Genomic DNA, 20,829 nt, shown 5'->3' on the forward strand with positions numbered 1-20,829 from the left:
TCAGAGACTGCAGTTGTCGGCTAATGTTTATATCTCTACACTTCCAGTTCATCTCTGATGAATGGGAAGTACATAGCTTCCAATGAGAAAGAAACATAATATTTCTTGCAATGCATCATCATTTATAACAACTTTAGAAGGCAGTGAAGAGAAACAGACTTAAATTTTTTCAGGCTGTCCCGCAGCATCCAACTCACACCCACCTGATGTCTTCTCATGAGAGAGTAAAAACACAATTTTATTGTAAAATAAAGGGTTCTGTCAAGTAAGATAGACTGTAAATTTTCCTTCACTTTCTATTTTATTTATTTACACCTAGCTCTAAAGATATGAAAAAGCAGCTTGTTAAAACACACAAGTCCTAACTCAGGCTAAATTAAAGTGCTGCTTACCATCCTGTTGATGCGTACAAAGTCTTCAGGCTTCTTGGCCCAAGGGGGGAGCTCAACATCATTCACAACAACTTCATCTTCTCTGATTCCTAGATTATAGCCATTGCTGTTGACAAACATCTCTGGCAAGTAGTAAAACTCTGGAATTAACTCCTAGGAAGGAGAACACAAAATGAGACCTTACATTTGTAGAGAGATTTTTAGAGGGCAGCACCCTAATGGTGCTGCTGGAATCATGTTCTATAGTAGTATTCATGAAAGCACTCCGATTTTGCATATGTTTCTGTGCATATATTTAAGAATTTTTACAATCTGTTTTCTTGTACTTCATAAATTTTTCATAAAGAAATATTATTTGTTTTTCCCATACCTGTTGTCATAAAAAGCAAAAGTTTGGCAAAGCAAAGCAAATCAGTGAAGGAGACCTCTTCAGAATAATACATTCAAGAAAATGTATGGTGATCCTATACAGTACTATAAATGAATGGGATGTTTTAATCAGCATTTAACTATACTATTTATAAAGGGGGAAAAGGTTGCTGATATAACACTATATCGATTTTATTTATATACTTTAATGCTTAAGAAGAGGTGGCAATTGATTACCTATATAAGGTAATTAATTCAGGGTAAATGAACATTTTTACTGTAATAAAGATTCAAAAATACATGGAGAGAAAAATATCACTACAGTGGATGTTCTTAAAGCATAAATACATGACATTAAAACTGTGAAAATTCAATGACTGAGTAGCTTAAATAATCTGTGGTGTATTAATGTACTGTAGATAAGTTAGAGTGGGATGTTTTTCCCAATTTCCAGATAGCTAAATAGAAATGCATTTTGACATAATAAACATCTCCATATGTTGCTATTATTTTAGCAGAAAGCATTGAACTGAAAAAAAAAAAAAAAAAAAAAAAAAAAGATTTTAAATCCACTATCTCTTTTCTAATATCCAGGCATGGATTAAGTTCTCTAAATTCCATTGTTAAAAGCACTATAGCATTCAGATGTGTAACATGATCAAAACTGATGACACAGCACCAGAAAACTGAACCTCTTTGTGGTCCTTTCAAGGCTGCAGACATCCAGAGTGTAAAAAAAATCACTGCAGACACTAATTTATCTAATTAAATCTGATCTGCAGCTCCATAGAGAATAGGAGAGTTGAAGCATAGATGGTACTTTCAAGTTTATTCATTAAAACCATATATTTATATGAATATTTATGTTATAATTTAAGTATTTGGGGGGAGTCAATTTACTTGTCTTCTTCACATCATTTTAATATACTACAAATAGTCTGAATTCAGATTAGACTAAAATGCATTGCCAATCAATATCTAACCCCTAGCCAAATGCAACAAGTTTGAGTTTGAATGGCTCATTACAAAATACAATTTCAAAAAACCATAAATGTTTAAAAATATTTGATGTGGTAAACTAAAAGAGCAACCAGAGCAAAGCAAAACAGAAAACAATCCTGAATATCCTATAAGGTTAAAAGAAAATAGATGATTTTACTGACAATCTTAATTTTGATTGTATACCTCTAATGGTTTTCAGGGTTCTAAAAGCAAACTTTTCCCCTAAGCATGATTCACTAACTCTCAGGTTCCCTGAGAGCTCAAAGAAGAAGGAATAGTCCTCAAAGTTGGAGAACACTAGACACAAATCTTTCTAGAGCTTTCTACTACGAATTTTGGACTAAGAGCTGGCCACAAAGCAACATGTGCTACAAATCATTAAATGACAGCCTCAAAGACAGGTCAAATTCCAGAATGCTGAAATATTACTTATTCAAAGCTATATTAAAATTATTATTCAAATGAAACAGAATTAAGTGGTGAAAAAAAGTATAACTTTAAAATAAAGCGCATTTCTGTTTTGGATATAAGGCTTGAAACACCACTGTTTTTTAACTTTTTTTTTTTTTTTTTTTTTTAAATACAGTATGGTGATGTGCTAGGTAACCCATAATCTCAAACAGCAAGTATGTTTATGATTCCTTCAAAGATATGTAAACTCAACTTTTCTTTTTCAGTTTTACAGATCCTAGTATCTAACTGAATTTTTACATCTAACGTACCCAAAAGATTTACTCAGAGTGACCCAGAGACACATCTAGTGTTTAACTGAATTCTCCTAACCTTCTGACTTCAGTGGTATCTTGAAACAAAGAGATCTAAGTCACTGAATATTTTTTATGGTATTTCCATTTAGAAATTTTATCTTTGTTGCTATTTGCTTTCAGTGTAATTTAATGTTCCCTTGTCTGGTATAGCAGCAAACATAAATAGAAACAGAATAAATAGAAAGCATGTGATTAACTTTCTTCATAAGATTTATTGCATTGTATATGTTTAGCCTGACCTGTCTTATTCCTGTGTTCTGGAAACTAACCAGTGCCAGACTTCTAAACCCTCCTGAAATAGCACTCTCTAGAACCCTAATCACTTCAGTTACACATCTCCTGCTTTTTTTTTTTTTTTTTTATTTTTTATTAGAGTAATTAATCTAAATATAGCATTGCAAAAAAAAATTAAATAAAGCCACTGTTATAGCCTCAGCATTCTCTTCAATGTTATTTTTAGTGCAGCCTACAATTATGTTTGCTTATTTGAATACTACTTAGCATTAATTGAACCTTTACTGCAGATGCAAACAATGTCGCATGTGACCTTTCCCAGTTACATATTTCCCATATTTTGCATTAACCACTCAGTTTTCTTTGATATTGTCTGGTATGCCTCTTAAATTTTGTTGTCTTCACTACTGACTACATAACCACACCACTTAAAAATATTTCAGCTAAATCCATCCCCTTCTCATTTCCAGATACTGAGTACTATATACTATTTACTATTTACTATATATACTTTATACTATATACTATTAATACTATATACTATTTATACTATAAAAAGGGCCCACTGGAAAAAAAAAAAAAAAAAAAAAAAGGCATTCCATAACCTGACAATCTTTGCAAAATAGCTTCAAAATATGTCTTCAGCTACTTGGAAGCACAGAAAATACAGCTAACCTAGAGAAGTGTGATATAAAGATCATTTTCTTTCATGCATCTATTCTGCGTGTTTTGAAACTTTATTAATTTCAAAAATGAAAAAAAAAATCTCTTCTACCTGCTGCTGACAGCAGGGGATGAGTGAGGATGGAAAGGCAAATATTCCCTTTCTCAGAGCCCCTGAGCATGCTTAGCTGGGGGAGCACAGACTGGGGACAGCAGAGAGAGGAAGGGTAAGCAAGGACAGAGCTGGGAGGCTGCTGGGAAAGGCAGGGAGCAGACAGGAGGGAACCTCTGTGGAGACAGAAAGATGACAACCAGGGCCCAGGGAGAATTGTGTTAACCAAAAAGCCACTGAAAGCTGGAAGAATGAAGGAAAGGATAACACCAGCAAAGGCAAGGCTTTTTTGCAAAACCTATTTACATTTTTCTCATCCAGAGCCTGAGTTTTCTTTGTTTCACAAGTGGGGTTGTTTCAGTTCATATTTTAATAATGCACATGGGTAGATACAGGCAGCTCTTTGGGTGTTTTTCCTGTTCAGGACAGGGAGGAAATATCTCAAATACGGTTAATGTTGAAATGTGACCTACTCCATTCCTCACATTAAACAGATATTTGTCCACCCTATTGTTCCAGAATCTGACTGACAGCAAGCCCATAGTCCTTCCTTTAGTTGACTCTATCATTCTCCATTTGAGCAAGTTTTACCTAATGCCTGGCCTGAATCTTTCTTTACATGATCTAAGCTTATTTTCCCTTGTCCTAGACACCAATCCGTAGTGAATACAGAGAATCAATTACTCTTTCCTCTTTACACAGCTTATTACATTTGGAAAGCATTTTCATGTCACCTTTACACATTTTCAGTTTCTAAAAATCAAAATAAGTGACAATGATTTTACCTTCTGTATTGTTACATGGTTTAAGATTTTGTTACAGGTCTGTAAGATATTCTTTGCTTCTCCCCAAACTAGTCATTAGAAGTCATTATCAAATTACTCCTAAACAGTGCATAACATCATTTATTCCTCTATATACTTTGGCCTTATTATATTTTGTCAAGTGCTCATCAAATAGAAGTCAATCTCAGTGGCCTTTAGATTAAGCTGGCATACTTCCTTGACAAGATCTGCTATTTTTTTTAATTCCTTTTTATACAGAGCAGAATTTACCATATAATATATTTTCTTACACCATTTCCATCCATTAGAAGGGTCATTTTTAAACTCACCCTTAAGGTGTGTTTTGGGAGACTCAGAAATTAGCAAGGGAAAATGCATCTCAGTGATAGTAGGTACACAAGAGGATGGGACACAGAGGACTTTCTGTCTCCCATCCTGCTCTCCACTTGACTCGGCTTGTTTGATAAATGGATCTTTAAAACTCTAATTTCACCTGGAGTGGTAAAAGGTCAGTGTAAACCCAGGCCTGTGCAAAGGCATGTTTGTTTGAAACTACTATGATTTTGAGAAAGTTGTGTTTTTTTTTTTTCTTCTGTAAAGTTTCTACATCAAGCTACAAATTTTCATAAAAGACAAATCTCAAAATACTGTCTTCCTAAACTGCAAACATTGAGTGAGTCAGCCAGTGTAAAATAAAACATGAAAGAAAACATCAAGAATAAAATGTAAAAAAACTTCCCCAGAAGTTACCTCAGTTTGTGGGCATAAAATGAGGGAATGAACGGAACTAAGACACAGGATCAATATTGGGAAAAAAATATATTTTAAAAACATTCATAGACCAATTGAGCAATTTACATACATGCTGTTATTGTGTGCCATTCAGCTGATATACAATTTTGCGTTAACTGATACAGTTCAGTAAATTTCTTTACTTTATTTATTTATTATTTTTTTTAATTGTCAAAACATATCAAAGGATCTAAATAAATCTTTCAGACTACATGACCTGTCATGGGTAATTTCTTACCACAATAAATATCTAGAGTTCAAAGAGTTAATAAAAATAGGGATTCTAGTGATCTAAATCCATTTGCAGTAATTTCTGTCTAGTTGTCCTTGACATTTCACAAGCTGGTAACCTCCTCTGCTCCCCTTTCATTCACACTTCTAATAAGACAGGTTAGCTTTCTATCATTTAATAGTCACCACCTTTCAAGCTGCCTGAGATGCTTGGCTCTTCTCAGATGAAGAACAATGCAGTAAAGCTACCGAGGGGTGTAAAAAAAGGTAAAATGAATATTATAACAGACATTTCTTGTCTGTAAATGCGATCTCTAGTTTATTTTAATAGCTATACTAAAACCCCAAGGTATAGTTAACAGTATTATATGCCTTGTGTCTTCATATAAGAAAACATCCCCAAATGCATGTTCTAATTTACAAGCTTGTGACAAATCCAGGCTGCTGAGAAATTAAACTTTAAAAATATGTCTTGGAGTGATAGAGGACCACTATTAACACTATCATAATTGTATACCATTTGAATCACATCTGACGTTTCTGTTTAATATGTTTTGCTAAGGGTATACCATTTTATGGCCTCCCAATGAAATCAAATCCAACCCAGACGTTTTCACTTTTCTAATATAATTCACTTCAAGGTTTTAAAGCTGCCATTTCTTTTTCTTTCTTTCTTTTCTTCCCAAAAGGTTGATCCCCTGGCATCCATTAATTCCACAAGAGCCCAGTACTGGGTCAATGAGTCAGTCATGAGTACCTCCATTAACTGCATTAATTTACACTAAGGCACCTTAATGACATTTTGTCAGAGCTACCTTCTAAACACACTATTCAAAAAGTAATATAACAAGTTTGAGAGGAATTAGGAAAGATTAGTGCCTGAACTGGGAGTTCTGTGGAAATCAGTGTTACCAAAAACTGAAGAGGTAGGGGGGAAAAGGAAAAAATGTGAAAGCTGACTGGCCAAGTTATGGTCATTTCCGGGTGACTTGTTTCCTCAAAGGTCACTCCACTAACATTCATTCCTAGTCCAGCTTGTGCTGATTATCTGGAGAGAAGGTCGATGTTGATAAAGGGAGACAATAAAATAAACTGTTATCCAGGTTGTCCCCTGGGTGTTACCACTCTCACGTAGCACACACTGTATTAATTCTGTTCACTATAGGTGAACAGGTCTCTTTGAAAATGAACCAAACCAGCCCAAATGTAGCTAACAAAATTGCCTAAGTAGATCTTAAATCATCCACTGATCAATAACATATCACATGCTACATTTTTCAAAGGTGGCATACCTTTTGTCACAATTCAAGATGTATCAGTAAGTGCAAATTATGGGTTGTTTTTAGACTGATCAAACTACTGCCACAGCCCTGTTTTTCTTATCTCAATGTAAAATAATTTTGTTCCACAGGAGACTCCACATATGCAAAGGGAGAGAAAGAAGTAGGGAGGAGGGAAAGAGAGAGAGAATATGAGAGGACACATGCATATGGAAAAAGGGGACTGACCCACACAACTGCAGCTTCCCAAACAGTTATACATTCATTTGCAAATGTCAAGTATTTATTTTTTAAAATTTAATGCAGCATTCTTTAAGTGTGCTTTGGAAGTTTTCTTTAAAATATCCTGATTTTGCAGAAGAACACTGCTGTGGGAAGTGTCTGCAATGCTTAAAACCTCAATTTACTAGTTAAAATTGACCCACTTCAGAAGTGACTTCAGCACTTCTTAGTCCTCTTTCTTAAATAATAACCCACAGGGAAAAAAATAAACAAATAAATAACACAGATTTCACTTTTCTTAAAAAAAAATAATTTTAAAACATTTTTAATAGACATGCTAATAAAGAATTAAGGCTAGTCATTGAATATGGCACTTGAAAGTAAAAACAGGCCATTTTACAACATGGCTTTGAAAAATGTCAGATTAATTCATTACACACACTGTTTTAAATTATTTCATAACCTGTGCCACAGTAATTAATGAGATTAGCAAGATCAGAGATTAAATGTGCTTAAAGCAGCACAGATGAATTTAAAATATACGACAAGGAATACATGAATAATGAACATTTGCTGTTCTTAACACTTTTGAAAGTTTGCTACTTTGATGCACTGTCCATATTCCACATGCCTCATATATGTAAAGCCTAACAAAATCTCTAGGGTGGGAAAACCATTTCCAGCATGTATATCACATGGGATCCACCTCATGTGCCACTGCCAAAGATCTACACATACAGTTTTGTGTGCAGCCAGTAAGAAGCTACACAAATATGAGGAACACTTGGACAGATAGCATGCTTTAAGATTTTATACTCACATGTAAGCTCTACACATCTTTTCTTTAGCACAGCATTGACTTGCAGGACTACTATATAAATATTAGATGCTATCAGTCAGCTGAAAATGAATGTTTGGTTGCTTCATGCTTACAGAGCTGAAGTTCTTTAATTGTGCAAGACAGAGGTTGCTGTGCTTAGAAGAGAGCAAAAATGGGTAGGAATTTTGAGGGGGTTTCTTGGTGGCTCCTCAAACCTTTTCCTGTGTCTGAAAACCGATAAAATTGCATAAGAAGCCTGACAGGCATTTCAAGTAGGAGTACAACTGATCTGAAAAAAATGGGGTATTTGTAATATTAATAATAGTTCAGTTTCCTGTCCTTTTTCAGAATGAACTCTGAGGCCTCAGGGAAAAGTTGGCCCTGATGTCATGGCATTGAGAAACGCAGTTCATTAAGATCTTAAGCAACAAACAACAGCAACAATTAGCTGCTATACTCATTCTTGATTTATAGCTAAGAAACACAGGCTCTACAAATGGAAAGGGCCTACAGGGTCAACTAGCGCATCCTCTTGCCAATTCATGATTGTCCCTGATGTTTTTCCACTGTTTTACCAGTCTACACTTCTAAGAATCTTGAGAAATAAGGATTTTATCACTTTGCTTTGTGAGGATATTCAAATTTCAAGAATACTCTCTTTCTCTTTAACTTTTCATGCTCTGTTGGTAAAGTAAACATTTTTCGGGTTTCCTTTAAGGTTTACCTCTTTGTTCCCTGGCAAACAATTTTCTCCCTTTCATACAGTCCCATGTTTCATAGCATTTATGTTACCATGTCTTCACTCTTAGACATTAATTGTCCCACACATACGGGCTTTTTTTCCTGTATCCAACTCCTTAAATATATTTGTACTGCTCTTATGGCTCCCTCCGGTTTCAGTATATACTTTCACTAGCTGTTCTCCAGCAGAGCAAGAACTCAGGATTTGCTTTATACAGCATGCATACATATTAAAAATCAAACAAGGAAAAAAGAAAAACTTGTGTTCTCCAAGAACATGAGAGCTATGAAACAAATGAAAGACTAAGCAAACTCCTTCAGCTGGAATTTAGATGCCATGATATATTTCAGTTGCCATAATGCTAAGCATGTAGCTTTGGTCTCATTGTAAGCTTTCCACTGCCCTGCTGATTTTCAAGGTTCCTTCTTAAAACTGAACACAAAACAGAAATGAATTTATATATACTACTTAGGCTACTGAAGTGTACTAAAGACTTATTCCAGTAGCGAATTTGTATCAATACATAATAAATTAATTTGATGATGTGATGTATTGAATGCTGTTACTAAATACACCTACAAATCTCTTTTCCTTTCTACCTTTATTTATTTATTTATTTTATTCAAACAGCTTATGAACTTTTTCTATTTGCTTTAGCAGCCCTTAAATTATTTAGTTTATTTTCAAATCTGCTTTTGTCTATTTTTATCTTAAGCTAAACCAACTCATAATAAATAAACTCAAGGTTAATTTCTAAACTCTACTGCCCTGTATCTTCATTAATTAACAAAACCATATTTTAAACAGCATCTTTAATCCCTGAAGTATCCCTGAACAGACAGGCCAGGGATTATCTGGAGAAAACATTTATTAGCTAACATACCTCATCTGTGCCTCCCATATTAGATTTTCTGTAATGACTTAGTTCCAAGTAGTATTTCTTTTTCTAATGGCATAACAGAAATGTATATATATAACTAAATCTGACTCTGGGGCTCAACAGAAGAATCCCAAATGTATGCTAGAATAAATTATTTTACAATCTTGTCCCCGATGAGACTCTGACCCTTAATTGTTACTAATTTATCCAAGCTTTCCACAGCTCCACTCTTTATGTTTAATGACATCAAAGTACATAGCTATACCATATCTTCACTTTTTTTGCCATCCTTTTCTGAAGGCAAGTACCTGTGTTTGAGTACTTTTAAATATTGTTTTATCTGAATAACTTTTTTTTTTTCTTCTAATAAAAATACATTTTTTTTTTTTAACTACAACAAAATTCCTCCATAATTCCTGCATCTTTGCAATATCTGGCAGCAGTAGTTTAAATTACCCCACGTGGTTCACAAGGCTCCTGGTGTTTTCATAAAACATTTCAGTTCCTTGTTTTACTGATAACTCATTTGGTTGCTAGTTTAGGAACAATCATTTCACTAATTATACACCCTACTTGAATATAAACTCTCCGTCTGTCCATAGATATTCCTTTATCTTTTGCTATGCCTTCATGTATTTAACTGCCCTCCTCCTGTGTACTAAAACCAGGAAAGAAGATTACAGTCACTTCCAACTGTCTTCCCTTATTCCTCAGTTTAAGGCTCTTATCTGTTATTTCAACCCCACTTCTAGGAGGCCATTCCAGTGGAGTACTAAGAAAACCAGGTTTTATTGTAAATGAAAAATAAGAATGTCATAAATGTGAATTCAAAGAAATTGCTGCATGTCAAATTAGTAGATAGTAATTTGAACTCCTTCCAACAAGTTTTGAAAATATATTTTTTTCATTCTTCCTTTTTTTTTAAAAAAAAAAAAACACACACACACACAAAAAAAAAAAAAACTATTTGTCAAAAAGGTAATACCAGTAATAATACTTAAAATATTATTGACTTTAAGAGGAGCATAAATAAGTATGAAATGGGTTTTAAGAGAGCTAGGTTAATTTCTTTTCTTTAAAAAGCATTTTCTACCATCTATTAAGACAACAGTATAATTTACAATTCATTGTTCTTACTAGAAACTGAACAAGAATAACATGGTTTGTCCACATACACTTCTGAGACTGCTAAAATATTTATGCAAACATCTCTGGATTAAAACTAAATCAACAAACTTACTTCTTCTTTTGTCAAGTTAAATAAAAAATATAATGGTAATATGACCCTGCATTTCATTATGTATTTCCTAGTATGAGTGGCAGTACTGAAATAGAAGAGATATTTTTATTTTATTTATTTTATTTATTTTATTTTATTTTACTACTTTTTTTTAAGGTAATATATAAGTTAGAGAAAGCAATTATGGGTATACTTCAGTTTTTGCCCACCTTATTATGAGAAAATGAGAATCAAAAATGGATAACAAAATTCAAAATATTATAAGATTTTGGTTTCTTTCTGATAAGGTTCCATGTACACAAACAATAGCCCTCTGTATTTAACAATAGGTAAGGAATAACAACAGTAAAATCACCCTGCTCTCCGGCTGTTTCTGTATATCATGTAGAAGTTGTTTTAATCTAATGTGTATTGTTGCATAATACCCCCAGGCACAGTCAAGTAAAAGCTAAAGCTGTACAGAAAAGCCAACATTTTAAATGGGTCTTGTCATTAATGCTTTATTAATTGCCCCAGGCAATGCAAACCCAGAGCTAGGCAAGCTATAACAATATGACACTTTAAGGTCAAATCCAATTCCTGCTGTGTTTTATGGAGTGGGCCAAATATCGAGTTAACAGCAGGAAAGAACAATTTATTGGGCTTTTCTCCATCTCCTGATTATGTGATCTAAATTAGATCAGTTCAGTTGTTTTTCTATAAAAACAAAACACCTTTTGTCCACTCAACTTCAAAGAATCTTTGATTGTTTCTATTAGAACAATAATCTTTGGTAACATCTACTTTTTATTTAAACTAAATCTAGTATACTGAACGTAAAGATATGACATACAAAATATTCTTTGTGTCTACAAGAAACAAAATACCATAAATGAAAATACATATTTGTTCATTTAATGTGTATGTTACCTTCACATCTGAGGTATCTCTTTGGCTGTTTCTCCAAGACCTGGCTACTGAAGAGAAGGTTCGATCTGGGTGGTCAAATTTGCCATCATTTGCATTTAGAAAGAATGTTGTAAAGGGCTCCTGTAGTCAATGAAATGAAGACAGATTAAGTAAACAGCAGAAGGAATCATGACACAGGTTTCTAATGAAATCCAAATGACTTTTTCAGATCAAAATAATTCGTAAAGGAAGAATTAAAGAAAAATATGGCACTTCGTATTTATATCTATGCATGATAATCTGTACTGAATATCTTAGTACATTTATTGGTGCTAACATATTTTGCACACATAGATCCTGAGCTCTAGTAGGAAAGGCTATTTTATATATTCACTCTGCCATAAATTTAATTATCTATCAGTGGCAGACCTATGGATTTAAGTTCTAGTTCATGCTGGTTGCCTACTTCACTGCAACCATTGTGAACACTCTATGTGTTACTTATGTTTTGTTTACCTTTTGTAAGACAGTATGTCAAAATAAAATCTTAAAAAATCCCCTGCTTGGATTTTCTTTTTGTTTTCATTTAATTTAAAAGACCTCAGAAAGTTCAATTTTTCCTCCTGGTGGGCAGAATGGCTGTACTTAACATTTTGAGGCAGTTACAACTTTATCATTATTTAAGGGCAGCCAAATGTCAGCTACGATGTTTTCCCTGCTCAAAATATTCTTCATCTATGTGCCAGGTTTTAAGAAAAGTATACAGAGTATATACAGTGCCTACAGAGGCACTCAGAGCTGAACTATTTAGAATTTTTATTTTTGCTAATTCTATCTGAAACCACACTCCCAATACTTACTAATGGAAGCAGCTATTAAGTTTTGGGTAGGAAGAGCTCAAGTCTTTGACAGTCTGGAGAAGCCATTTTTATGTCACTGCTTTCCCCATAAGGGAAGGGTTTGACAGTGGACCAAATCCTTAATTTGACCTGATTACTGAGATTATTGCCAACAACCTGGTTTTCCAGAATCACACCACTAGCTCTCTGATTCAATTAATATTTGGCAATATGTCCACATGGATGGAAACCATTTCTTCCTTTTCTCCAAAGTACTGTGGTGAGTGTTTGAAAAAGTTTTATTCCTTCCTTTAAATTCATGCCCAAATTTATTTCCGTCTATGTCTGCTTATTTGGAAACTTCATTAATCTTCAAAGCAGTTCCTAATCACCAGATCATAATTCATATTATAGCATTACATAGCTACTATTTGAGTTTTATTACATTTTTTGTTTCTGAAACTTTTGAATATAGCAGGGGATTCTTGAAGAATTTTTGAGGAAATTATGTCACATTATACACATTGTATTTAAATTATCCAGGATTATAGAGGACTAAAGTAGTTCAGTTTCACTAGCATTTAACAGCTAAGAGATACATAAGGAAAGCATGGATGCAAAGGTATTGCATCCAAAGAATTCCAAATGAGGAGGAAGATGGAAGGTGAGGGAATTCCGATTTCCAGAGATCATTTTTTTCTCAAATTTTTCATCCTTATGTCTTCCCAACTACTCTTTTCTATCATATGCAACAGTCAACACAAGCTACTTCCTTTCAAAAAGAAATATTCCAAATTTCCCTCTCTAAAGGAGAAGGAATTAGATGTCTCTGTTATTGTTATCACAGTATGTTGGTACTTTAGAAGTAGCTTAAAGCAATTGTTTATATTTGAACAAAGATTTTTTTTTCAAGGACCAGTATCTTAACTTTCAGAGTACATGCAATCATTTTCATTATAACAATGCCAGTCACTCTATTACTTTCTAATTAATTTCTGATTTTTTTCATATTTATTTTTTTTTCTATTAAAACATTGGGAATTTATTTTTAAAAGATAATTTCAAAACAATAGTCATAAATCTTAGAAATTTATTTTTGATACTACATTAATTCCAACCAGAGAATGCCATTCTGTGCTAATTAATTAATTAAAAATAAATAAATTACATGAAAAACATCACAATATCATTTATTGTTGGAGTACCCTAACTCGCATTGCACAACAGCTTTGTTTGCATTTATTATTATTGAAATGGGGAGTGCACAGCAAATGACAAAGAGGTTTATAAATTGAACAAAATATTAGAAGTTATCAGTAGCTCAACATGGAGAGGAGCATAAAAGTATCACAATGAACAGAAATACTGAAAGAATATAAATTGTTTTATATTATATATATTTATATATGAACAGTTGGGGCTGATCAAATTCAAGAAGAGAAGGCCCCAGGGTGACCTCATTGTGACCTTTCAGTACTTAAAGGGGTCTTACAAATAAAAGATGGAGAGCGACTCTTTTATCAATCAGATAATGAAAGAACAAGGGGGAATGGTTTTAAACTTAAAGAGGAGAGATTTAGATTAGAGATTAGGAGGAAATTCTTCACTCAGAGGGTGGGTGGTGAGGCACAGGAACAAGTTGCCCAGAGAGGTTGTGGATGCCCCATTCCTGGAGGTGACCAGGTTAGATGAGGCCCTGAGCAACTATGGGTTGCACATAGGTAGGGTGGCATCCCTACCTATGGCGGGGTGGTTGGATCTAGATGATCTTTAACGTCCCTTCTAACCTGAGCCATTCTATGATTCTGTGATATTTTACAGTGCTTCCAACAGGGAACTCCATGTAAAATACAAATGAAAAAAGGGTATTATTTAGATTCAGAGATAGCAAACTGAAAAAATATACACAGAGTTATAATTATACCTAATTCACCCTAAAATTCTGCTATTATTATAATCTTAACATTATATTTACATTAAATTCTGTTAACAATAGAATTATTTTCATTTTAATTACATTCGCCTCCCTTCCCCATGACAATTTCTGTGTATATTCACAATAGCAATCTTTGCAAATTATGCCATTTTTTCTAGCTTATTGATACAGAAAAAATGTATAAGTTCTTTATCTGAGCGCAAACAATTCTGTTTCCTACCAGCCCCTGCTTACCACTTTTATTCTTTGTAAAATGTATAAGTTGTTGTGAATGCTATTGTGGTACTGTCTGTGGGTCACTGCTGAGGTTCTGAAATCAGAAGCAGCTGATGGATTAAAAAAAGCAGAAACCAGAAAAATGATGTAATTACAATAAATTATGTAAAAATATTAATCCAAAATTCCATGGCAACATTATTTTAAGTATCTGAGACAAATATACAAAAGCAATAAAATTCATAATCAAGGATTAAACCTTTAATAGTTGAGCACTACAGGGTGCCCTATTATGCTATCCTACTACGACCTGTTGTGCCTATCTTTTTGGATGTTTAATCCTTTGCAGAAATTCACAGCTTTCACTTGCTTTATCTCAGACCTCTCACATAATTTGAAAGTATTTTTTTCTCTAGGAAGTCAAGTGCTTATATCATATAAATATATTTAATATCTCATTCAATAGACTCATTTAAGTAGTGTTATTCTATGATACCGATTACTGTCATTTCATGTAAAGGTTTTGTTGCTATGAAAACTATAAAGCTGCACAATGTTTTCATTATAACCCCATCTCACTCATTCCTCATATTCTGAATAAAATTCACGCCTTCTTCACTGCCAACGAGAAGAGAAATTCGTGGGATACTTGATTACAATGAATACAAGCTTGAGCTGTGGGAACGAGTAATTTTTCAATTCAACAGCACTTCTCTTCCTCCATCTACCCTCTCACAACACATAGTCCCATTGGAATCACTTATGGTGGGAGGAGGGGAGAGGAAAGGAAGGGATGTGTCATTCTGAGACATCTTATGTTAAACAAAAATGCCTTTTCAACCCTTTGTCAGAGTAAAAAAAAGAGGTTATTTGGTTTTTTTTTTTCAGAGTAATGTACACTTTTTATCTGATATATCTATGACTGTCCTGCTCAGGCTTACAGAATAGATTCATGTTTACTACAATCTATTTAAAAGAGGACCTAAAATCCTCCCCACCTTTGCTTAGGGCTTAATCATACATGTCTCACAACAAATCCAGGACCTCTTCTAACTTATACAGGTACTTAGTCATTCTAACAGAAACCAGAAGTCCTCTACAAACTTCCTGATCACCCCATCCAAAAAGATGTAACTAATTCATACAAACACAGTTTCTTCAAATTGCACCATAACTCTAGCCTATTTCACTTCAAAAAACTTCAAAACAATACCAATACTCAATTCCCATGTGACTCAAGACAGAATTCCTTTTTCTGTCTACTTTTCTGTTTTGTTCTGTCTGCTTTTCAGGTAGAAAGCTACAAGGGTATATGGCATTCTGTTGTAAAATTCTTTGTTTTAACTATTCTGCCTTCTTGCAACTTAAATGCTCACTGGTCCAGATGGAAAATAAATGGAAAAAAAAAAAAAAAAAAAAAAAAAAACAAACAAAAAACACCAACAAAAAACACTCTCAAAGCAGGTGGTAAGGTAACTTAACCATGAATATGGTTATGAATAGTTCGATATAATAAGATATATATATATATAAAAGAAATATACATAGAAATAATAGAACTTCATTTGTACAAAATATAACAGTACCTACAGAACAGAGCATCCCTTTCCAGATTACTTTTCATTCTGTTTGCTGGAGAAAACCTGTGGATGATGTTGGCTCAGATTTCCCAATGAATAAGTAGAACCTTTTGGTTTATTTGACTCAGCTTCTTGGATTTATATCTAAACGTGTTATGTGCAAAAGACTTTGATTTCAGTAACACCTCAAAGGATGGGAAAGCAATATTCTATAAATCAATGTTCTGTGTTAGTTTTTATCACCTTTATTAACCTGACTAAACAATGCCGTAGACAGTAGACTTTCACATTCAATATCTCTTTCTGTAAAGTAGGCATCTAGCTAATAATCTACTAATCAATTTAGAAAGAACGCTAACCACTCTTTAGAAGCAGTTGATTTTAGATACAAACCTATTGTTTGGAGATCATTTGGGATTCATTTGTAATACTAGCATCAAATATTTCTAGGCAGTGACTCAGTTTTTATGAAGCTAGCTAGAGGGTTGTTTCATGACTTTTCAAAATTCTGTAATGATGTAGTGTTCTTAAATGCACAAACCATTAGTTCAAATCAACACGTACAGGTTAATGATAAATTATAATTTTTGTTCACATATGAATGTGCGCATATGTACAGAAGAAGAGTGCATGCATAGTCTTGCTTCAGGAGAATTTCAGGCTCAGCTGTAAAACCCTCAAGAGGGATTGTAACCAATCTGGAAAGGCCCAGTGGGGCTGAGACATTTACGGTCCTAAAACTGCCTTCATTTTTCTCTTAGAGCTGTTGCAGAAGAGAATAGAGCACATCTAGACTGGTGCAAATGGGTCACAGAAAATACAAACAGAAGCTTTGCAGATGCAATAGCATCTCAGTATCTCATAACTACTTCGGTTAAGGATTACAGCCTATTCTATCAAATATAATGAAAAGTGGAAGAACACATTAGTAACAAATTGATTATGTTTGCTGTAATTATAAGTAGTCTCAACATATTATGAGCTGAGCCAATGGGATATTTTTGAAAATGTAATGAAATAGGTCAATTCTAAAGATGGACATTTTATGGACAATCTTAGTACACAAACTAATTCAATTTTCAGTGAAAATTCTACTTGCCGTGAAAAACAGATTAATGACAAATGGCAGGCAGAGATTGATGATATCAGAATAATAACACAGAACAGAACTGACGCTAAGGTATAAAGTGCCTTTTATAAAAGTAGGCTGGTATATTAGATAAAGGAAAGAAACAGAGGGACATATACAGAGGGACAGTAGGTCCCAGATTATCACAGAATTGACTCAGAAATATGATATGTTTTGAAGCAATGTTTTGAAAAGAACTGACAGGAACCAGATTACATCTGTCAAAGGCAAAAAAGCAAGATTAAAATATTTTATTTTTTAAATTTTGTGGCAACTCTCTCTATATTTCAGATACTTCTATATTCATATACTTCAGAGAGGCTGAAACTACCTTTCTTACTGCTACAATTACCTCTTCCAATATAAAGGTCTAAGCATATAGTTTCTCCCCCTTAGATCTCCATTACTCTATACTTCTTTATTCTACTTCTGTCTAGACTCATTCTCAGTGTATTTTTGTTTTTTTTAATGTATAGCTTTTTTGTTTGTTTTCTTTCATTTTCTTTCATTTTCTCTCTTTCTCTCTATCTTTCATTTTCTTTCTCTCTTTCTTTCCTTTTATTCCTTGTGTTACTCAGTCTTCTCCCAACATTTTACTTCCCACTCTTGTCTTTCACTCTCATTTTGTTGTCCCTTTCTGGCAAAAGCTCTCTTGTAACACATTTCTTCCCACAAATCTTTTCCAACATCCTAAAATACTGAAAGTAATTTTCTGTCTGGATCTCTGCATCTCTCATTGGCACCTTCCTTTTCCTGGACTAGATTATAATTTATTTAATAATAATAATAATAATAATAAAGTCTTATATGGTCATCTTCACTAACTCATAGCAAAACATGACTGAAAAAATGTCATGAACAAGAAATCCTTCTTAAACTTCCAGAAATCTGACTTAGCTGTATCTATCAACTTCACTTGCATAATCTTCTCCCTTAGGGTTTTTTTTTATCTTCTATTTTGTAGCCAAAAATCTTCTATAAGGATCATGATGATTTCATAATCTCCATATCTATGATCTTTCACTGTCTCCTTAGAGACTTATTTTCAAATCTTTATTTTGTTTTTCCGCATGCAGTCCTCTCCAGTCTTCTCAAGCATTTCCTTTACACCTTTTTATGAGCTTCAAAGTTTTCCCACCCTTTCACTTCTGTCGTCTCCTCCCAGTAGGGATTGCTTTTCTTTGATGGTCACTTGTATTTAATTAAACCTCAAATATCTATCTAGATGTGCTCTTGTGTATTTTATGTATGCTCCTTAGATGTTTTCACCTTCTTGGCACTATCCCACTTCCCTGGAAAGCACTATTTTTGCTTTTGTTTTCTGCTTTATGCTCTCACAATATACTGTTTGCTCCAACAAACATAATTTGTCAGATCTATACTGCGAGGGCATCAAGGCAGAGACCTTATTCTCTCACTCCTTTAGTGCAGGAAAGAAAGACAGTTAGAACACCTACAGTACTACATAAACAACAGCAGTAAAAATGACACAGCATTAGCCTAATACAGGAAATGAATACTCCTTGGTGTGCTATAAGTTCAGCCAGCAAGCAGACTTTTAGACCTAAGAATTTGGTGGTTAGCAAGACGGGATCTTTTGTTGAATACCAGCCAAAATTAATAGATAAACATGCAAATAAAACCACTATTTTTAATACACTTTAAGGGAACAAAGAAGCACATGTGAACCATAAAATGTACTCACAGTACATGAATAATTTAGCAGTCTTTAAAAGGAGTACAGTGATCACCCTGTATAGGAGTGTAATCAACATTTAGTTTCCCACGGGTTTAAGAACTATATCCTGAACTCATAGACACATGAATTCTTCCTTTCCCTTCTTACCAGGACATGTCTAGGGAAGCTGAGATGAGTGATAATGCAGATCTCTAGTTTTATGCAGCTCTGTTTTGGTTGGTTGTGTATGAAAGGTGCTTACAATGCACCTTATATGACAGATTTTTATTGACAGAGTGGAGTTCAAGTTCAGTAATTACACAGTGACTCAATTCTTCTTGAATTCAGGGTTCTTTATGAAACCTTAAGTCTCTCATCAACACTCCCTTTTCTGTAATTCATTGTGTTAACACATCAAACAAATCCAGATTCATTCTATCTTTTTTCCTCCTTCTCTAGGACTAATTCTGAGAGTAGGATTTAAGCATGAGATTTCTGTAACTGAAACAGCAGTTTGAAGTTGGAATCTATATTTTTACAGTTCTGAAAATTTTAAGCTATTAATTCATTATGAATCATAGTTCATTTGCATAAAATATTACAGCATACAATTTTAATATAAAGCTGTTACTATAATTTCCCTCTCAACCTGACACAATTTAATGTGTTTTTTATGAAAGATTTTTCCTTAATCTTGTCTCTAGCTGAAAATAATAAATGAATATATGAATAATATCAATTTTGCATATTGTCTAGAGATTTTTTAGATGGATTTAATTTTGGATGGATTCCTTCATCACATGGTTTACATGTCCTTACACCACCACAATTAAATATATTTCAGACTGTGTAGGTAAGAAGGACTTCCTGATCATTGCAAATGAGTATACACAGTATACACAGAGAATTTGTGAGATCTTTAAGTTAATGAAGAACACAGAGATTTTGATAGGAAGGTACTTTCATTAATAAAATCAAAATAGTGGTAAATGACGGAAGAGATGCTGTAGGTAAAGATGCTAATGAAAAGCAGGATCTAGAAATACTTACAATACGAACAAGCCAAGCCAATGTAGAAGTAGATGTAGAATAGTGGGTGTTGTAATGGTAAGGTGGAGTCTGATCATCTTCCCATGTCTCATAACGTTCTGCATAGAAGACCGCTCTCTTTGGATTCAAAGCACCAATAGGCTGCAAAGGGATGAGAGGTCAAATATCAGCTGAAGGGCTGCATGCCATAGGTTAATTCTAAATTAAGATTCACTAAATATGAGATTCTGCAACCAAACTCGTTCCATGTTGGAGTAATCCTTTCAGACTGCTGTAACTTTAGAATTTTATTTCAAAAGCTTTTTGTACTAAAAGTCTTATGACTTCCCTTATTTTAATTGACAAATATAAGTGATCCACATCTGCAAACTTTCAAGACCTTCTTAAAGTATGAGTAGTTTCCCAATTAATTCAGTAACATTGTTCTGAAAATAAACGTCTAAAACTGCATTTAAAATGCATTGAGGCCAAACTAATATTTCTGTTGCTGTCATTCACTGTAATCACACAGCTAATGAAAACTGACTTTTGCTCACACAGGATACTTTGTAATGCACAGTTCATGATGAAAAGATTTCATGCGGAACTGCTGATGGTGTCTGGTGATCCTAAGCAGAAATACTTAAAAACTATGCATAACCCTGAAAGACTGGATCTACTTTCTGACTGAACAAAACCGGGTTTTACTAAGAGAAACAAACAAGCTTTTTCTAAAAACAATACCATTTGGAAATTATTCACAAATTCTAAGACCATTTGAAGAATACTTAAGAGGAAATCTATATAAATAAGAAATATGAAAAATAAGAAAAATGAAAAGAAATAAAGTTAGACATTAATAGTAACTGTTGGTTTTGAAATGTGTACTTAGGTGATTATGCTTTTCTATGATTTTTTAACTCACTTTATCTCATTTTTTTTTATAATCTATTTGTTACTGTGTGATACAAAAGGCATTGGAATATGGAAAATAAAATATGAA

The 20,829-nt window shown here is 33.6% G+C and overlaps 1 protein-coding gene across 2 annotated transcripts in view; it reads right to left on the reverse strand.

Annotated features, from left to right (window-relative positions):
• The window catches only part of NBEA (neurobeachin), a 514,417-nt gene that overhangs the window by 57,413 nt on the left and 436,175 nt on the right, over window positions 1-20,829 (reverse strand). For both annotated transcript variants that reach the window (XM_032190243.1, XM_032190252.1), the window contains exons 46-48: window positions 19,848-19,988; window positions 11,441-11,560; window positions 393-545 (exon numbers count right to left, since the gene is read on the reverse strand). In XM_032190243.1, the coding sequence (XP_032046134.1) occupies window positions 393-545; window positions 11,441-11,560; window positions 19,848-19,988 (414 nt within the window). The remainder of the gene's footprint in view (window positions 1-392; window positions 546-11,440; window positions 11,561-19,847; window positions 19,989-20,829) is intronic.

Source organism: Aythya fuligula, chromosome 1, assembly GCF_009819795.1.
Source record: "Aythya fuligula isolate bAytFul2 chromosome 1, bAytFul2.pri, whole genome shotgun sequence".
In the NCBI taxonomy this organism is placed as follows: domain Eukaryota; kingdom Metazoa; phylum Chordata; class Aves; order Anseriformes; family Anatidae; genus Aythya; species Aythya fuligula.